Source organism: Elephantulus edwardii, unplaced genomic scaffold, assembly GCF_000299155.1.
Source record: "Elephantulus edwardii isolate Elephantulus edwardi_28Jun2011 unplaced genomic scaffold, EleEdw1.0 scaffold00400, whole genome shotgun sequence".
Taxonomy (NCBI): Eukaryota; Metazoa; Chordata; class Mammalia; order Macroscelidea; family Macroscelididae; genus Elephantulus; species Elephantulus edwardii.
In genome coordinates this window covers 315889-336022 of record NW_006400150.1, presented here as the reverse complement: position 1 = coordinate 336022, position 20134 = coordinate 315889, and the positions used below count along the sequence as shown (strand labels likewise).

The following is a 20134-nucleotide window of genomic DNA, read 5'->3' as shown; positions in this document are numbered from 1 at the left end:
CTGGGTCAAATGGTATCTCTATTTGCAACCCTTTGAGAAAGCACCACACCACCTTCCACAATGGTTGCACCATCCTACATTCCCACCAACAGTGAATAAGAGTTCCAGTCCCTCCACATCCCCGCCAGCATTCGTTGCCCACTGCTCCGTTATATTTTGCTATTCTTACTGGGGTGAGATGATATCCCTTAGCTGTTTTGATTTGTATCTCTCCCAGAGCCAGGGACCTTGAACATCTCTTCATGCGCTTGTTGGCCATCTGAATGTCCCCTTCGGTGAAGTGTCTGTTCATATCCTGTGTCCATCTTTCTATTGGATTATTCACCTTTATCTTATTGTGGTGTTCAAGTATCCTACAAATCCCGGATATAAGTCCCTTATCTGACATGTCATCACCAAGTATTTTTTCCCAGTCTGTGGCTTCCCCCCTTACTCTATTGGAGAAGTTTTTGGATGTGCATACAAGTGTCTTTTTTAATCCCTGCTCTTCAGTCTCTTTTGCTGTGGGCTTTTGTGTGTCAGGAAGTGTGACGGTGGTGCCAGACAGGACTAGGTTCAGGTCTTTTGTTTATAGGGTTGCTATGAGTTGTACTCAAATCGATGGCACCCAACAACAACAACAACATTAAAAAGAGCCTCAATGAAATAGACTGCTCGTTGGCTTAAGCACAGCAGAGATTGTGAGGACGCTGCAAGATTGGGCAGGGTCTCTTTCTGTTGTACATAGGTTCATGGCACCTAGTAACAACTTAGAGAACGCTGATGGCTCAATGGTAAGGAATTGCCCTGCCAAATCCAAAGTTCAAATCCACCAGCTGCTCCATGAGAGAAAGATGGACAGTCTCCTGTGCGATTTACTGCTTTTGAAAACCTACTAGAGGTTCAGTTGTTGTTTGGTTCTGACTCCACAGTACACGACAACAATGACAACATGTTAATTCTAGGATTAAGTTTTATAGTAACTCTCAAACTGGTATCTATAGCAATAGTGCCATTTTACATTCCTTCAAGCTGTGGACAAGAATTCTAATTTCTCCACATCCTCAGCAATGCTTTTTTTGTATATTTTCTAATAATAATCATTCTAGTAAATGTGAGGAAGTGGGAGTGGCATCCATTTCCTGAACAACATGCCTTCGGAAACTCTATGAACTTTGATAAGTGTTGATTATAGAAAGGCTTCAAGCCCTTTGTTCATAGGGTCTTTATGAGTTGTCCTCAATTCGAAGGTGATTAACAACACAGTGGATGAGAGATAGTCATGATACAGATTTTTAAGAAAGAGAAAGAACACAGATCATAAAAGATATTTACTTACATTATATTAAGATCTACCCAAGACGAAAGTCTTGACTTAACCCTGTGGAGCTCTCCATGCCTACTGCTGTTGAACTCCTTCCAACTCATGGTTACTCCACATGCGGTGTCCAGCACTGTGACTCTTTATGGGAGGGGACTGCCCAACCTTCTCCTGAGTGATGGCTGGTCAACTTAACCTGCTTACTTTTTGGATAGCAGCTCAACACCTAATGCAATATGTCACTTATGTTACTTTGCGGAACTCTAGCAAGTCCTAGGTTTTTTAGTAGGAAAAATGATAAAGAACTAGTACCTTTTTTAAAAATATTATTTTCATTTTAATTTAAAAGTTTACCAAAGCAAAATAATTTTTCCTTCCAACATTAATACACAATTTGCTCTACAACACACTTTGTTCAGCTCAATTTGAGCTAATATTTTTGACAATTCATTTGAACGGACCCAAGATCTGACATGAATATCTACTAGTTCACACATATTGTTCAGGTTATTCAAAAACGTTTACACAAACCATTTTACATTTGATACAGTGTTGTCTTTGTTGTTGTATACCATTGAGTCAGAACAGAACCATGACTGATTCTCCCGTGGCTTTTCAGAGGAATGGGGAGAAATTGCCCATCCTTCTGTCGCAGAGCAGCTGGTGGATTCAAATCACATGCCTTGGGGATTGCAGCACAGCTTCTTACCAGAGCTCCTCAACAATGTTGACTGGGGGAAAAAAGTTGTTATCATCTTGGAATAACCAGTTCCCTTAATATACCTCAAAAATCTCTTCTATATTTGGAAATGTTTTAGAGTTGAATTTCTAGAATTCTGTTTAACAACTTGTAAAGGTCTCCAAGAATGCTAGATTAAACATGATGGCTTAATTGCCAACTTAAGTGTTTCCATGTATCACAGCTCTGTGTATGTGTTTGTGTGTGTGTGTGTCTCCTCTAAATAGGCTACAGCTCAGATGGAAGAACGGCTAAAGGAAATTATCACCAGTTACTCTCCCGACAACGTTCTTCCGCTAGCAGATGGGGTGCTCAGTTTCACTCACCATCAGATTATTGAACTGGGCCGAGACTGCTTGGATAAATCCCACCAAGGTCTCATCACCTCCCGGTACTTCCTCGAATTGCAGCACAAATTAGATAAATTGCTACAGGAGGTACGTACCATGCACCTTGTAAAGTTCTATGGTTTGTTTTGTTTTTATCCGGAATTTTATTTATTTATTTATTTATTTTTGTGTGTGAGGACATTTGCTTTAAATTGCTACCATGAGAAAAAAAGTTATTCCAGGAAAGCAAATGGGGTTTGAGGGTGTGGTGGGAGGGGAGGGAAGCTGATTGCTACATCCTGTAAATTGATTCTCATCATTATTTATAGTAATAGAAAGTTAATGCAATAACCTTTACAGAAACCTCAGGACCCAACTATCTATGTCTCTAAGATAAGTGGATTGTGAGGGATTTTGAAGCTAAGGTTTCCCTGCTCCTTAACCATAAAGTTAGAAATTGCCTGAATGTATGTATGTTATTTGATGATGCTATCTAATTCTAGTATCTGGAAGAGCTAAATGGAAAATTGCTGGCTTATTCCAGACTGTGAGTCCTATTAATTAACCTGCAAAGTGTTGAGTAGTAAAAGGCAACTTATATTTTCATTAGTGTCAGTTCTTCTAACAAAATATCCAATTTCCAATATGACAGATAAACACAGGCCCTGTCTGGGCCAAACACTCATATGCACAGCTCCTGATAACACTGGGGACCGGAAGGGACTAACTATATGATAGAATGGATTTGTGCATACAGTTGCCCTTCTGCCTGAAATCGATCAGCCACAGTCCATAAGTAAAACCTATTTAGCCTGTATATTTGTATATATTGAATTTTTTTTATCTCATAGGGCATAAATTGGATCCTTGTAAACATAACCATAGGTGGTTTTCTCTAAGCATGAATATGTGATTAATTCCCTTGAATTCAGGGAAAATACTCATGCCCTTATTTTCCAGAGATCTCTCTGCCTTTGCTCTGCTTTTGCTGAGGTGAAAAGATCTCATTTTAGTAACCAGCAAACATTGTTCTTCCCCTTTTCAACCATACTTTCCAACAGTTTTCTATGCTTTATTTTCATTTCTTACATTTCACACTCCTGTGATCAACAAAAGCTGTGCTGCTTGGAGAATCTTTGGGTTTTGTTGTTAATACCTAATCTGCCATGGATCAATGCTCGAATAAACAAAAATGAATTTATGAGAAAATGAGATGCATTTTAAGCCACGCTTTGTAAATCTGGCAAATGTAAAGTTGCTTTGTTTTTGCTGATGTTGCTGCTGCCTGGCCCCACGTCAGTCCCCAGCTCATGGCAACTCTGTGCGTGATGGCTCCTGACCGTCGTGCTCCATTGGCTGGTTTTCAGAAGTAGGTTGTGTGGCTTTTGCTCCGCACTGACTTAGTTCAGAAGCTCTGCTGAAAGTTCCTCAGCATCACAGATGCACACAAGGCTGGCCATGTTTCAGAAATTGAATGCGAGCATTTTGATGGAAGGTGAGAATTCTAACAGTGAACCATTGCCACCATCACAAAATGGCTATAAAGATTTCTAAATGCGTATTTCAGTATTTCTGCTTCCCTCATCATAGGCTAATGATAATTCGATGTCTGACGCCTGTCTTATGATCAGACTTTAAAGTTACACTGTAGTAGAGTATACCTTCTTTATGGAGAGAGACATTATCAGTTTTCCCCACATAGAACGGCATGTGATGAAAGTGCTTAGTAAATTTTCATTTACTGAATGACTTCCCACCCCATCTCACTCTCTTCTTACCATCATACTTGCTTGACATTTTACTGGATTGAGCCTGTTGTCCATAAACATTATTGTGTTCAACAGCTTAAAAAGCTCCTTCCTCCTTCCTCCTATCCCTTTCTTCTTTTAAGATAGTTTTAGTATTGATATTTATCAGAACATCCTCTCTGCCTCTTCCAAGGACACTGCTTTAACTGCTAAAAGTTTCCTAAAAGTTCTTTCGCCACCTAGCTCATTCCTCATCCACCAACCCTTCCACTCTGTCATGGGGATTTTATCCCCTGTCTTGGATTAAACACCAGGTCAGCAACTCTCTCACAGCCTTCAGAGTCATGTGTTTACCTGCCCACTGAATACCCTTCTAGCCAGACAGTCACCACTGCAACCCAACCATTCCCGAACTGCACTCAGCATTTTCTCATTTACACCAGCTGGCCTTGTACTCCTTACCATCATCATTGACACCTCCTTACCCTCCCCTGCTAGTGCCCCTCCAGAACTTGGAGCATGAACACGTGACAGGGGAATTTGCTCTTTCTAGGTAGAGCCAAATTGTGGGAATCGTCTTTGGTTTCCCCATGGTATACATGTCACCATTCTCTCAATCATGTTACCTTTGTCATTATTTTTATATATATAACTCAGAAGGGGTACCCCTGAAATCTGGGCAGGTTGGTTTAACTGAGGCCCTTTTAAAGCCCTGAAAGCTAAGCTAATTTCAAATGAATGCTTTTATATCTCAGTATTTTTGTTCTTTTTTATAGATGGGTTTAGCCAAAGGGAAGAAAATATCTGGGTTACAGTATTTTGTGTAGTGACTAACACTAAACCCAAACATGTACAGGGTATCCAATAGTGCTTCTTTGCGGAACTTGTTACCAAGAAGCCACAAGGCTCTGGTGGCCTAGTGGTCAGCAGTTGCACTGCTAACATGAAAGCACCCCGTTAGAATCCACTGGCTACTCTGCAGGAAAAAGATGGACAGTCTTCTTTTCTGTGATTTACGGCCTCTAAACGCCCTCCAGAGGATCATCTGTGAGTCGGTACCATTATAACAACAAGAAGAACTAAGGAACCAGTGTCTCCTCTCATGCTAATTGTGTCATTTCTGGTTTGGTTCGAACAAACCTCTCCCCATAAAACACTTGGTGTTGGTAAAATTAATAAAGAAACTGTTGTTGTTGTTGTTATGTGCCATCGTGTCACCTGCAACTCATAGCAACCCTATGCACAACAGCCCTAAACCCTGCTCTATCCTGTGCCAATCTCACTGTCTCCAACACACCTACCCCCATTACCCCAGTCACTGAATTAATCTATCTCATCGAGGGTCTTCCTCTCTTGCACTGACCCTCCACCCTCCCAAGCATAATGTCCTTCTCCAAAGTTTGGTCCCTTCTTGCAATATGTCCAAAATATGTCAGATGAAACTTCAGAATTCTTAGCTCTAAGGAGCAGCCTAGCTTCACTCTTTCCAAGACAAACCTGTTCGTTCTCTTAGCAGTCCATGGTATAGTCAATACTCTTCTCCAGCACCACAGCTCAAAGTCATCAATTCTTCTTCTGTCCTTCCTAGTCATTGTCTAGCTCACTGACACATAGCAAATGATTGCAAAGACTATGGCCTCTGTCAGGCACACCTTAGTCTCCAGAGTGACATCATTGCTATTCATTACTTTGGAGAAGTCTCTATAAGCAGACTTTCCCATCACACTACATCTTTTAATTTACTGGCTGCTGGTACCAAGAGTGTTGAAACTAGTAAAGAAAATATTATTTGAATTAACTCATTGTATTGACCTTTTTTTAGTGGCTGATGATATTTAGAAGGAAGAAGTAGAATAACTGATTATTTTCAGTTTTTAAAAGTGCAGTATGTATGATCAAAACCATTTTTATATGTTTTAATTCACACTTTTAAAAACTCCCCTTCAAAGAGACTGCTAAAAAATATTAAGGCTTTCAGAGGTTTTTGTGGGGTTTTTCCCCCCCTTGTCTCAAATTTGAAAAACAATTATTAAGTAAGGTAAAACTTAATGGTGAGCCCAAAATGTCAACCAATAAGTCAAGTGTCTTTGTTTGGTATTGTGGGATATTTGTTAGTTTCTTTCATTTGGTTTTTGCTTTAATTTTTAAGATTTTTTTGATTGTTTTTGTTTAGGTTTAGTTGAGTACTAGTAGTAACAAAAACTCTATTTCTTGGCCTTCGTTGTTAGATCTATTTCTGTTGCTAGAAGAAATTGGAAAGAAAATGCAAAGGCAATTTAAATATTGGATTTAAAAAACATTATGTCTGCATATTTATGTGTGTCTTAGAGTGCTTCAGAGCAGACCAAACAGTTCAGTACTCAGCCGCTAATGGTAAAATTAGAAGTTGAGGTTTACTCAGAAGTGTCTTGGAAAAAAGCCTGGTGATCTTCCAAAACAGTATTGAAAACCCAGGGGAGACAGTTCTGTTTTGATGAACATGTATCAAATATCCAAATATCCACCTACGGATATTTTTAATGTGTGTCATATCCTTGATGGTTACAGTTACTCCTCAATGTTCTTCAAATAGATTCAGTTATACTCACCAGTGGTCATTTTAACAATATGGTGTCTCAGTTCTTTTCATAGAGCGCTAGTCCTTGTACTGATAAGGTACTTTAACACATGGTTGTAAACCTCTGTTTCTGTGTCTGTGGAATGACATCATTTTATATCAGTATTATGTTATTTTTAATTCTAAAATGAAAGTAAATCATAAAATTTAAGAAAGGTTAGTAAATGAGTTTGCATGGAGATTTACATTTTAATATAAAACTTTTAGGATTAGTTTAAATAAAGATTTATCTTATTTCTTCAAGAAGATGACATTGCAAATGAAATTATAGTTAACAAACTGAGCTTTCCTTTGTCAGTATTCTTTGTGTTTAGTAGATTTTACAAGTATAAAATACAAAAAAATAAAAATCCTAAGTCAGCTCATTTTTTTCCTCGATTCACAGTGAAATTGAATTCATATTTATATGTTCAAGTATAAACATTAGGTAGTGAACATTTATAATAAATACACATTGCATGTTTGTTACTTGTTAGGAAATGGCTGACTTCTACATTAATCATATTGTGTATGACTTTGGCACAGGATATGACAAGGTTCTGATCTGTAGGGTCACTGTGAGTTGTCATCAATTGGACGTCACATAATAACAATAATGTATGCAAAATATATCCATGAATATGTTAAATGTCCATGGTTACATAAGCAGTTCTTCCGGCTACCATCAGTGTGGCTATGGTAGCCATTTCATAAATATTCAATGTTCCTGGTCAACTGTCCACTTGACTTGTACCATATACTTTCTCTGTTATAAACTTTTTATGTCTTTCATTCATATTTCATATTCAAAGCTGTAACACTGGCTTTATAAAGCAGATTATCAATCAAAATTTCTGAATTTAAATTCCACTAATTAGAGTCATTTGGTAGAGAAGATTAATAGCGTCCACTTATGTAGAGATAATGCTCATTTATCCTGCAGAGATTTTAAAAGTATTTTCTAATTCACTTAATTTTTGAATATTTGTAATTATCTAATTAGCATGCTTGACTAATTTTTCTTTTCCATTTTATGGAGCATCTCGGTATCATCATTCTTTTTTTCATTGCTAGGCACATGATCGTTCAGAAAGTGGAGAGTTGGCATTTATTAAACAACTAGTCAGAAAGATCCTCATCGTCATTGCCCGCCCCGCTCGGTTATTAGAGTGCCTGGTAAGTGCCTGACTATGTTATTTATTGTTAACTGTGGGGAAACAGTAACCGGCAGACAGCGCCCTTTTCATTTCGCTTCAAAGACCAGAGCTAAATGGGAAGATTCACGAGGAGCTGCAATTTGTGCATGTTTATGAGGGCATCCATATGTGTTTATTCTTTTCTGATTATAAGTAAGATTTCTAGGACTTGTGTTGTATTAAGTGATAGTCATATTGCATTCTGGGCAAACTTGAAAGATGATCATGAAAGCATGTGCTTGAGCTTATCTCAGCATAATTACTTTCTGTCACAGCTAATTTAAAATGCTTGCTATGCCTCACTTACATGGGTGAACAGGGAAGAAAATCAGAGTTATCATATACAGTGGCCTTTGCTTTTAATTATCATCTTTAAAATACAGCATATTAACAAATCATTTAGTAGAATATAACACAGCCTCATGTTGACCTGAAGGAATCAGACTTGCAGAGACTAGTTCATTTTATTCATTATACACTGAAACCTGTTGGAGCCAGAACTCGACAGAACTGCTTTGTTTTTCTGGTTTTTTGCAAGTTTTCCACCTTTGAGAGGGTGCAGTCTCACCGCTTTTCTATTGCTCTCCATTAGTGGGAAATACGATTTTCCTCCTCTGGCAAGTGTCTGCCTTACCAAGTTAAAACTTTTTCAAGTTTTATTTTATATTTTTTTTGTTACTAATAATCATTATCCTGTTTTAAATTTTTTTAAGATTTTTAAATTAAATTTTCAGTCAGAATTCCGGGAAAAGTATGAGGCATTAGGTATAAGAATTATTTAAAAGTTCTTTATAAAATATAAAAACTTTAAAAATTCACTACTCAAAGATTAATTTCAATACTGCAGCACACTTTACAAACATAGTGACATTGCTTTGCATTTTTTTAAATCTATTTTTGTAATGCTTAAATGTTCTTGTTGTTGTTGTTATGTGCCATCAAGTCGTTTGCAACTCATAGCGACCCTATGTACAAGAGCCCCTAAACACCGTTCAATCCTTTGCCAACCTTGCTGTCTCAAACACATTCATTCCCACCACTCCACTCACAGAATCAATCCATCTCATCGAGAGTCTTCCTCTCCTGTGCCGTCCCTCCACTCTCCCAAACATGATGTCCCTCTCCAAGGACCAGTCCCTCCTTGCAACATGTCCAGAGTATGTCAGACGAAGTCCTTGACTCCAAGGAGCATTCTGGCTTCACCCTCTCCAGGACAAACCTGTTTGTTCTCCTGGCAGTCCATGGTATATTCAACACTCTTCTCCAGCACCACAACTCAAAGGCATCAATTCTCCTTCCATCATCCTTATTCACTGTCCAACTCTCTGATGCATAGCACGTAATTGCAAAGACTATAGCCTGGATCAGGCACACCTTAGTCTCCAGCCTGACATTGCTCTTCAGTACTCTTGAGAGGTCCCTCAGAGCTGACTTTCCCAATGCAATTCATCTCTTGATTTCCTGGCTGCTACTACCAAGTGTGTTGACTGTGGAACCAAGCAAACTAAAACTGTTAACTGTCTCAATTTCTTAATGTTCTTAGCCTCATAAAAACATACTAAGGCATTGTGGCACATGATAGAAGAAAAGTCTTGAGAAAAATAAGAGAGTGAGCAAAGTATTTCATCAAAGGCAAGGAGACCCTAGGATCACAAAATAAAATTTCCAGTTAGCGTTTGGTATTTCTGAATAAAAGAAGAAAGAGAGGCAGTAGGCACTCTTGGAGAGAATTGCATGACCAGTAATGCAGCCAGAGGGAGACATGCATTTTACCACTTCTCATGTTACACCCTGTGAATTTTGTCCTAAGTGCTTTCACCTCCTACAGTTGTTTAGTTTGAGAGGAAAATCACATCTAACATTCAAATATCTCTCTGGACAACTGCATATACACAAGGAACAGATCTTGCCTTAGAAGAGGAAATGGATTTTTTTATAGCAATAATTCAATAATTGAGGCAGGAGGGGGGGGAATAAGAGTCAAACTTTTCCAAGACAGAAAAAAGTTTCATAGTTTTAGAGGTTATTTCCCTAACCAGTCTAGGCTTGCCTTGTCTGTCTTGGTGCACTTGTATAAAGACCACTGTGTGTATACATTGAATTTGCCTGCCTTTTAATGTGACTTTTGCAAGTCTCTGAGTTATTCTCAGATGAAATTCTTAGGTGCAAAACTTACCTATTTGAAACCTTAATTTTAAGGGGGGATACATATCCTAGAAAAAAAAATTCTAGGAAATACAGCTTAAAATATAACTGTGATTTAAATCTGTAAGCAAAATTGTCTACAACACATAAATTTACAGCCTCGTCTAGACTAATGTGATCCTGAGGATTTGTAGTATGTGCTTGTGGGGGGAGAAGGGGTAAGAGAGTGAGACACTACAAAGGAAAAGAAAAACTGTAGGGAAATTTTCTAACTAATGCTTTTTAAAATGCTGTCTCAAATTCATTGCCTTCAAGTTGGCACCAACCCATAGCTGACCCTCCAGTGGGTTTTCAGAGGGTGTAACTCGCACAGGAGGAGAGTTCCCATCTTTCTTCCTCTGAGCCACTGGTGGATTCAAACTTCTTCCCTCTGGGTCGCAACTCACTTCTTATCTTCTAGGCTACCAGAGCTCCCCAAAGAAGTAATTAGAAGCATTGATTTTATACTTTTCTTTCTTGGATATTTACATTATGTGGCTGTTAATAATTTAATTTTACAGTTCACTAACAGAAAGTGATGATGTTGAGTTTTTTTTCTTCCTAATATTTTTGGATACCACTGTACTGAGGGAATTTCCTGCAAGACCTTTGAGAAAATGTATTCTGGCATGGCTGCTTCTGTGGTTAGTTGTACAGGGAGAGAAAGAGCCTTCTGGGTAAGATTCCAGATTTTGAAATTTTGCTTTGAAGCCACATTAAAAAAATCAGACTTTTTAATTTTTAGTGAATGAGATAATTGTAAGTGAACAATAGTGCCTTCAAAGTTGCATTGAAAAGAAATTGGAAATGGGCATTATCTTTGCCTTATCAAGTCTATAAATGTATTGATTTTCTCTTTGAACTTAGAATATGAAGTAAGACTTGTGAAAACCTTTCAAAACCATTTGCTTCTTATTCTACCTAAATAACCCCCAACACTTCATAGGCATATCTGGTAGCAGTTTTTACTGCGAATGGGATTTATGTAATAAAATATCAGTAAATTTTGGCTTAAATAAGCACCCATCTTTGCTTATCTTCTGCTAGGAATTTGATCCTGAAGAATTTTACTACCTTTTGGAAGCTGCAGAAGGCCATGCAAAAGAAGGGCAAGGTATTAAAACTGACATTCCCAGGTACATCATCAGCCAGCTGGGGCTCAATAAGGATCCTCTGGAAGGTGAGTGTGTGGGTGGGGCTGACCTTTAGACTTGCTTATACACCGTCACCCTGTATTAGAATTTAGCAACCAGTCTTTATTTTCCCCGCATGTTTTGGCTCTTCTCTTTCCCCATGTTTCTTCTTTTGAAAAATGCCCTGCTTGAGAGCTGATTGTAATTTGAAGGAATTAGTCATGAACTGGATCTGGAGGAGCAAATAGGCATGACCCATTCTGTGTTTACCTCAAATGTGGAGACAGACCTTGAAATCCTAGAGGCCTGGCGGCCTATGAACACTAGTCTCCCTGAAGGTTTTGGTTTCATTCAGTCTTCTCACAGTATTTATTTTTTCTTTTTCTCTTGCAAAACTCGATTGTATTCTCCTGAAAGGCAATTTTAATTTTGAAAATATTGCTAAAGACATGAGCTCTAATTTTAAAATGACATTCAAGCTTAAAGTAATTGGGGAATACCATAGCTGATTATAGTTAAGCAAAGTATCATATTAGTAGCTATATTTTTGCTTATTTGTTCCAACAAAAGTATGAAGCAGTGATGTACAAGGGAGCTAATGAATGAAGAAATGTTTTCTTTTTTTTTTTAATTTAGGTTGTTTATTTTTCATTTCAATGAACATCTACAGAGATTTTGGGACTCCATTCATTCATTGTTGCACCCTCTTCCCCGCACAAACCCCTCCTCCCGCCCCCCGTTTGCTCCTCTTTTTGAAAAGCAAAAGAAAAACTCCCTCATTGGTACACAATCCCCACCCCCGCACCTCCCCAAACCCCACCCCTTCCCCCAAATATAATCCACTCTGCAACCCTCATTGTATACTCCTATGATAAAAATAATGCCCTAAAATATAATACTTTTTGTTTTCTTAAAGCTTAGGTTAGGGTTAGGACAAATGAAGAAGTGATATTTTAAATACAGTGTATAGAAATTAACCTGTTCGTGACTTAAAAAACAACCACAACCCAATATTGGTGAACCATTCCCCTTTTCCTTCACCTTCCTACCCCCGCCCCAGTGTTCCTTCTTATCTGAGACCTTTCTTTAAAACACTTCAGTTACCTAGCGCCTCAAAAAGACTCCAAAACAATTGCAGTGTCCTCCATTTAAAATTGTCTTCGTGATCCATTAAACTGAATTTACAAACAGTGTTTATCTATCTAAATTGTGATGGTGGTGAGAGTTGGCATAGGACTTTTCCCGTCTAAAGCCCGAGAGCCTGCTGCTCTGTGCCCTGCTCTCCTATTTCCCTTGCTTTGTTTGCTCTGATGGCCGTTGTAGCTTTGCTTCCAGTGAAATGATGCATGCATTACTGGGAGATAATGTCAGATAAATTTATACTGTACTGAAAGCAATACCACAACAGATTCGTCACTTATCAGAGAACTGGTGGCTGCCTTTCAGAAAAGTTCCCTGGGGAGAGATTTTCCCCCATGGCTTTTAAATTACCATCTTTACCTTTTTGAATCATGAGTCTTCAGAAATGGTTTAAATCAATGAAATAAAAAGGGCAGATGTTTAATGGTATTTAGATGAGTTTTAAAAATCTCTTCAGGCATTGCAAAATGATGCCTTAGCTTCCTGCTTCAAAAGCTGACTCTTGGTTCCATTCCATTACTACCTACTGCTTGCAAATAATATGTGTTTCCCAGATAATAGTTATTTAGCAGAAATTCTATTTAAAACATAGCCATATTTTAATTTGTTTTCTTATGAAAATAATTGGAGTGGGGGAGGCTGTCAAAATATATTATAGTGACTCTTCACGCCAGTATAGTTAAGATTGTGTCAGCACTTGAATCATAGACTGAATGAGTGCTTCACAGTTTTCTTACCTGGCAGTAAATATTGCTTCAGGCTGAATTTAGACAGGTAAATAATCTGAAGTGCATTTATGTACGTTTGGAGAAGCTTTAAAAATGCAAATAGTAATATTTGACAAGTTTAGTTATAATTATACTTGTTTTTATAAGGCTGTCATAACAAATTATCACTATTTTGGTAATTGAAAACAAAAGAAGGGAGCTCTGGTAGCCTAGTCAGTGAGGAGTTGTGCTGCTGTCCTGAAGGAAGGTAGTTCAACTCCACCATCTATTCTGAGAGAGAAATATGGGCAGTCTCCTCCTGTGCTATTGACAGCCTCTGAAAATTCCCCAGAGAGTTACCTAGGAGCACGTTCAATTCCGACTCACCAGCACATGACAATGACAACAGCACAACAGAAAGGCATTCTCAAGACATTGGCAGGGTTCATTCCTTCTGGAATCTCTGAAGGAAGAGCCAGGCCTCTCTTGCTTTTGGTGGTTCATGGCAGTTCTTCCTTGTAAATACACTATTCCGTCTTCACTTACCTTCATCCCAGGATCGTTATGTGTCCTGTCCTCTCCTCTTATAAAGGCATCAGCAATTAGATCTAGGGTCTGTCTGCCCTTAATTCATGGTGATTTTATCTCAAGATCCATAACTGATAACATCTGATAAAACCTTTCTTCCAAGTAAAGGTTATATTGTAAGGTTCTGAATGGGTATGAATTTGGGGGGTAAACTGTGTTGCCTTGACAGTAGAAGACGTTTTGCTGTTGGGAGCCATGCTTTTAACTCTTCACACTTGATTTCCTAATTATATATGAAGATGTTTTTAGTCTGTTATCATTTAGCATGTGACTACTTCAGATAGTTGTCTAAAATGCTGTTTAGGCTGACTTGTGTTAGTCTCCCCTCATCATATTGACATACTTGCATCCATCTAAACTGACATGCTTAATGCCTGCCCCTTGAAGGTTAGGAGTGAGGCTCTTGACCCAAACTTGCACCCTGGCTGCACTGCTCACTGTTTGGCCTGCAGGATGCATCCAAGTTGCCCTGTGCCTTAGGTCCTTCTTACCATAAAGATAGGACAAGAATAATGTCTATTCATAGGGTTATTTTGATGGTTTAAGCTGTGTTATTGTTAGCAACTGTCAAATTATCCCTGATTCTTAGTGACTCAGGACACAACAAGATGAAGTATTTCCCAGGTTTGTGTCATCTTTGACTTTGTTTAATGATTGGACTTTTATGATCAAAGAGGTTTTCACAAGTAATTCAGGCCTTTTTTACTCATCTCTGCCATAGTCAAAAGCTCTTCTGAAGTCTGCTCTGCATCTTAACAACCTGTGAGTCTCCATTGGCTGAAAAAATGGCAGCTATCTCTGAGATGCGTTTGCCGGTATGCAAACATGAGTCTCCCTCATGGAACCTTAACCCCCAGCGTGCAACTTGAAATGTAGTAATCATCTAGTAAATGCTGCCACTGTCATTTTTCTAGCCATTTTCCCTTGGGATCCCTTCTAACTGAATGCATTTTTGTTTACTTCCAAGCCCATAAATCCAAGATTCTAGTGACAATGGATATTTATATCGTTTGAATGACACTATGAGAGTTTGGGTTCGTTAGTGGGTTGCACTGCCAACACATAGGTGAGTGGTTCGAATCCATCAGCTTCTCCGAGGGAGAAAAATAGGCATTCTCTTGTGCAATTTACAGACTTTGAAAACACACTGGAGGGTCAGCTATGAATAATTTCCTACTGAATGTCAGTGAGTCTTGAGAGGTTTGTTTGGGGTTTGGGGGGTTTTTTGTTTGTTTGGGTTTTTTTTTGTTGTTTGTTTGTTTGAAAGCACATTCTGAGCTCATTATTGTGTAATTCCACCTATAGGTAAATTGAAGGTTAGTGTCACAAATTCACAATTGTGAGTTTATGGTGTATAAAGATTATTTCACAATCTTGAGTCTGTGTTGTATAAAGAAAAAGCATGAAGAGTAAAATGAATTTGGTTTTCTTATTTACTTTTATTAACTCAGAGATGTGTTCCAGTGTGGATTTACTAGATGACTTTGACTCTCCTAACTAGACTAGCAGGGTAATAGTTAAGATAACATTAAGCTTGTGGCATCCAGCCTGGGTTTAACTACTTTAAATGACGTACTTAATGATAGCCTATAATAATGAAAATTTAATAACATTCAATGCTTGGTAGGTAAAATTCTGAGGACTTAACAAGCATTATCACTGGTAATACAAAAATTCCCAAGAGATACATAGTGTTGTTCCCATTTTACAGTTGAAGAGACTCAGTCTCAACCAGAATTTGCTCACATTGGTGGTAAGCCAAGTCTTTTCATCTCTTAACTGCTATTATTTCCTTCTTGACACATCACAAATACTTTCGTTTACTTGGTAGGATATCTAGCAGTGGATGTGAAGGCATGTAAGGAGAGCAGCTCATCACAATTTGATAATCATCCCTAAACTGTAGACATTGTATTCTACTTGTCTCCCAGGGCCTGGAGAATCCTGCATAGCAGATTATAAGCACAGTTCTTTGCCCTCATCACCTTTAAGCCTGTTCTGACTGACTTGATTGTGTTAGCTAGGGAAGCCTGCTAGCTAGAGTAGATGCTCAGTCCATAAAGTTCCTACGGCTAAGGGATCATAAGAAATGGCATTCCTTATTGCAGAGTCGTGGCTGTGCAGTGTGTAATATATAGGGCTACTAAACCAAAAGGTCAGTGGTTCAAATTCACGAGATGTTTCACCAGAGAAAAATGGGTGTTTTCCTCCCATATAAAGATTTACAACCTTAGAAACAAGTTATAGAAGGTCATGAGGAATTGGGACTAATTCAGTGGTGGTGAGTTTGGCTTTGGTTTTATAGTAGAGGTAGAAGGGTGAATGTATGCAAACTTCTTAAACATGACATCTTGAGGACATGAGGGGCTTGTTCTTGGGTCTTAAGACCATAGATTCTGGGGACATCAAGATCAGTTGGCATACTACAGTCCACAAAGACAATGCTGTGCATCCTTCTTTGGTGAGTAGCAAGTGAGGCCCTAAAAGCTTTTACATAGTCATCTAAAGAACACCTTGTCTCTCCTTGTCTGGAATAGAGGAGAGGAACGGAAAAATCAAAGGTGTGTAAGAAATAGTCATCTAAAGAACACCTTGTCTCTCCTTGTCTGGAATAGAGGAGAGGAACGGAAAAATCAAAGGTGTGTAAGAAACAGTCCAGTCAGCCCAAATAACTAATGGACCATGGGATCCTTAACCACCATGAACCCAAGACCAGATAACTAAATGGTGCCCAGCTACCACTGCTGACTTCTCTGAAGGGATCACAGTAGAGGATCTTAGAGACAATAAAACATATATATGAATGAGAATGTTAAAAAAAAAGTAAGCAGTTACTAGTCTAATAGTTAATAGTGTGTGCCACTGAGTTGGAACCAACTCATATCTGAGAGTGGGTTTACAAAGTCACTAACTCACATGGTAAGAGACTTCCCATCCTTCTCTCAAAGAGCAGCTGGTGAAATATGTATGCCTTGGGGATTCTGAAAGAGAGTGGTGAGATCCTTGAGATTATTACCCCTAGTCATTCAAACTTAAAGTCTAGAGCAGAATTCATTTCTATGACTCAAGTTTCACTTAAACTCTTAACAGGCCTGTAAGGTGAACAGTAACAAGAGAGAGGCATTCACTTATTTGAACAATCAACCAAACAATATCAAAAGGACAGCATTTAGCAAGATTTAAAGTAGGATAGAAGGATTCCTGGAAATATGAGTCACAGGTAGGACTCGGAAAGAGGGCAGTTGCATTGTAGGTATTATAATTAATGTCATAAGGTCAAATGTATGTGAATGGTTGAGTAGAAAACCAATTTAGTCTGTAAACTTTGATTCGAACTACAAATCTCTTTTGAAAAAATGAAAGATTTTTGGAGGGAGGTAAGATAAACAGTTTGAAAATGTTAATTTCTGGTGTTTTTTTGGACTTAATGAGTTTTTCCATGATATGTTAAAGTATTTACCATATCTTTTATTTTGTTTTTATATTAGAGAAACAAATTTCAGTCTAGCATTCTTGTCTAAGTGTAGTTATCCTACTGACTCTTCCTAAATTTTGCTGCTTTTTTTATTTTTTAAATTTTATTTTCAACTTAGAAATGGCTCAGCTGGGAAACTATGATAGCGGGGCGGCAGAAACACCAGAAACAGATGAATCATTGAGTGTAAGTATATTTCCTGATGAGATGTGATTTTTTTCTTTCTGTTTATTGACATATGGAAATTTTTGGCTGAATTAGTGACTTTATTCAATAAGCATTTATTGTGTTTCTGCTTGTGTGCAGTACTATACCACTAGACACACAGTTTTTAATCCTTCCTCCTAAGGAGAAACAGAAATTAATAAAAAGACTTTGTAGAGAAAACCTCCACAAAATTGATAAATAGTAATAAGATAAATAAAGAAAAACCATACACAACATGCCTCTTGAAACTCTATCATCTTTGAGAAACAACAATAGTTCTAGAAAGGCTTCAAGTCTTTTGTTCATAGGGTCGCTATGAGCCATGCTCGACTCAACGGCAATCAGCAACAATAAAAGCATGACATAAAAGGCATGAAGGGATAGTTTGGCAACCTAATCTGGCAGGTCCAAAGAGACTTTCCAGGGATTTGTGCTTCCACTGAGATCTAAATAGGCTGAGAAGGCCGAAAGAAACAAAGGGAACATTCTAGGTCAAGAGGACATCAGAGGTAAATGTTCTGTGACACAAAGGAGCAGGAGGTATCTGAGGCCAAGAGTGAGTAAAAACTGAACACCTAAGCAGTTGTTCTTGTTGGTCAGTGTTTCTTTTCCACAAAGATAGTAAGAAGCTTGAGAAGATGTACATGAATGAATGAATGCATGCAGGAGAGGTACAGGGGGCTGATACATTCAGAGCATCTAGCTAAGAAAGATCTCTGACTGCATCACAGAAAGCAAACGGGGTTGAGGAACAAGCAGAAGTGGCCCTCAGAAAGGCAGTGATATAAGACTGCCGCACTGCTAAAAATGAGAGGTACTGGGCACTGGTGCCATTCTCCCTAGTTGTGAATGCTAAGGGAAGAGCCCCAGTGGGACAGGTTGGGGATATTTGGGGAATCAGGGACAGGGTCTAGTCTAGTTGCTAAGAACCTAAACTTAAGGCTCAATTGCCTAGATTTCAAATCCAATTGCACATCTCACTGGCTGTGGAAGTCTTTCTCTGAACCTCATTTTTATCATCTTTAAAATAGATACAATCAAAGATTACAAAAGGGTAAATGAAACTTGTTTACTATTTGGTGGTGTTAAGTCAGTTCTGATTAATAACAGCCTCATTTGCAACAGAAAATAATAGCGCCCAGTCCTCTGCCTTTTGCAGGGTTTGCTGTGTGTACGTACGCCCATTGTTGGAGCCACTGTGTCATTCTGTTTCCTTGAAAGTCTTCCTCTTTTACGATGAACATTTACCTTACTAATCAAATGAGATAGCCCATGTCAAATGAATAGAACATCACATAGTAAATAAGTGCTAAATAAATAAGCTGCAACCTGCTACCTCTTGGAGTAAGAGGTTTTGGTGGAGGCTTAAAATCACTCGGTCGTTATCTGTGATCATAAAGATCACTCAGGTAGGGTAAAAGTACTGAGAACTTGGAAAATGTAAAGTAATTCTACTTTTGAATTATGTTTTCTGAGACAAGGCATTTGCAGGTGATCAAGGTTTCGTGTGTCAGGGTTGCATCCTCTGTCCATACCTATTCAATCTGTATGCTGGGCAAATTATTCAAAATGCTGGACTCTCTGCAGAAGAAGATGGCATCAGTATCAGAGGAAAACTCATCAAAAGCCTGTGTTATGCAAATAACAAAACCTCACCTGCTGAAAGTGAAGAAACAGCTCTTGCTGTAGAGGATCAAAGACATTTCAACAACAAGAAAACAAAAATTCTCACCAGTGGACTAATAAGCAAAATCATGACAGATGGAGAAATGATTGTAAATGACTCTATCTTACTGAATCCACAATCACACCCTTGGTACTAGCAGTCAGGAGATCAGGAGATTTATTACATTTGGCAAGTCTGCAGTCAGGGACCCCTCCAAATTACTAACAATCAGTGATGTAATTTTGAAGACTAAGGTGCATTCAATTCAGTCTATGATCTTTTCAATCACTTGCTGTGTCTCTGAGAGCTGGACAAGGAATAAGGATGACAGAAGGAGAATAGATGCCCTTGACCAGTGGTGTTGGAGAAGAATACTTGATATCGCCTGGACTGCCAAATGTACAAACAAATATATCTTGGGAAAAGTGCAGCCAAAGTGCTTCTTAGAAGCAAGCATGATGAAGCTTCAGCTCACATACTTTGGGCATGTTTCTGAGAGAGGCTATTATTCTTTGGAGAGGGGCATTATGTATGCTTGGAAAGGTGTAGGGATGGCAAAAGAGAAAAAGACCCTCAATCAAACAGATTGACACAGTGACTGCAGCAGAAGGCTCAAATGTGTCAGGGGTGATGAGGATGGCACAGGATAGGACAGGGTTCAGATCTGTTGTTACAGGGTCACAGTGAGTCGTTCATGACTTGATGGCATCTAAAAGCAACAGGTTCTGTGGTTGAATATCAGGGAAAAAAGGAGAGGAGAAAGATGGTCGTTTAAATTGAGATCAAAGAACCAAGAGGTTATGGTATTATATGAGTTACCTATATAGACTGAGTTCACCCAGGATGGGGAGAGAACTTGGGCCTAAAGGAAGGTGAAGTTGCCTGGTAATGTCTTCCAAGATTTGTGAAAAGACCGCACGAGCAGATAGCACTGCATAAGAGATGGCTGAGTAGATCCCAAGTTCTGCCCTAGTTCACCAAGTAGAAGAAGGGAAATGTGCGCTATATTCTGCAAAAGAGCCATCAGCCTCTCCCAGTGCCCAGGTGCATGGGTATGAAAGAATCTTTTAAAACACTTGGTGTCTTCTTATCCTTTCAACTAAATTTTTTGGAAGTAATTGTTTCT

General features: G+C 38.6%; 1 protein-coding gene across 1 annotated transcript in view; it reads left to right on the top strand.

Annotated features, from left to right (window-relative positions):
• MAST4 (microtubule associated serine/threonine kinase family member 4) overlaps positions 1 to 20134 on the top strand; it is a 978185-nt gene that overhangs the window by 899294 nt on the left and 58757 nt on the right. The window contains exons 10-13 of the mRNA XM_006902373.1: positions 2267 to 2476; positions 7787 to 7888; positions 11140 to 11272; positions 17254 to 17321. Coding sequence (XP_006902435.1) covers positions 2267 to 2476; positions 7787 to 7888; positions 11140 to 11272; positions 17254 to 17321 — 513 coding nt within the window. The remainder of the gene's footprint in view (positions 1 to 2266; positions 2477 to 7786; positions 7889 to 11139; positions 11273 to 17253; positions 17322 to 20134) is intronic.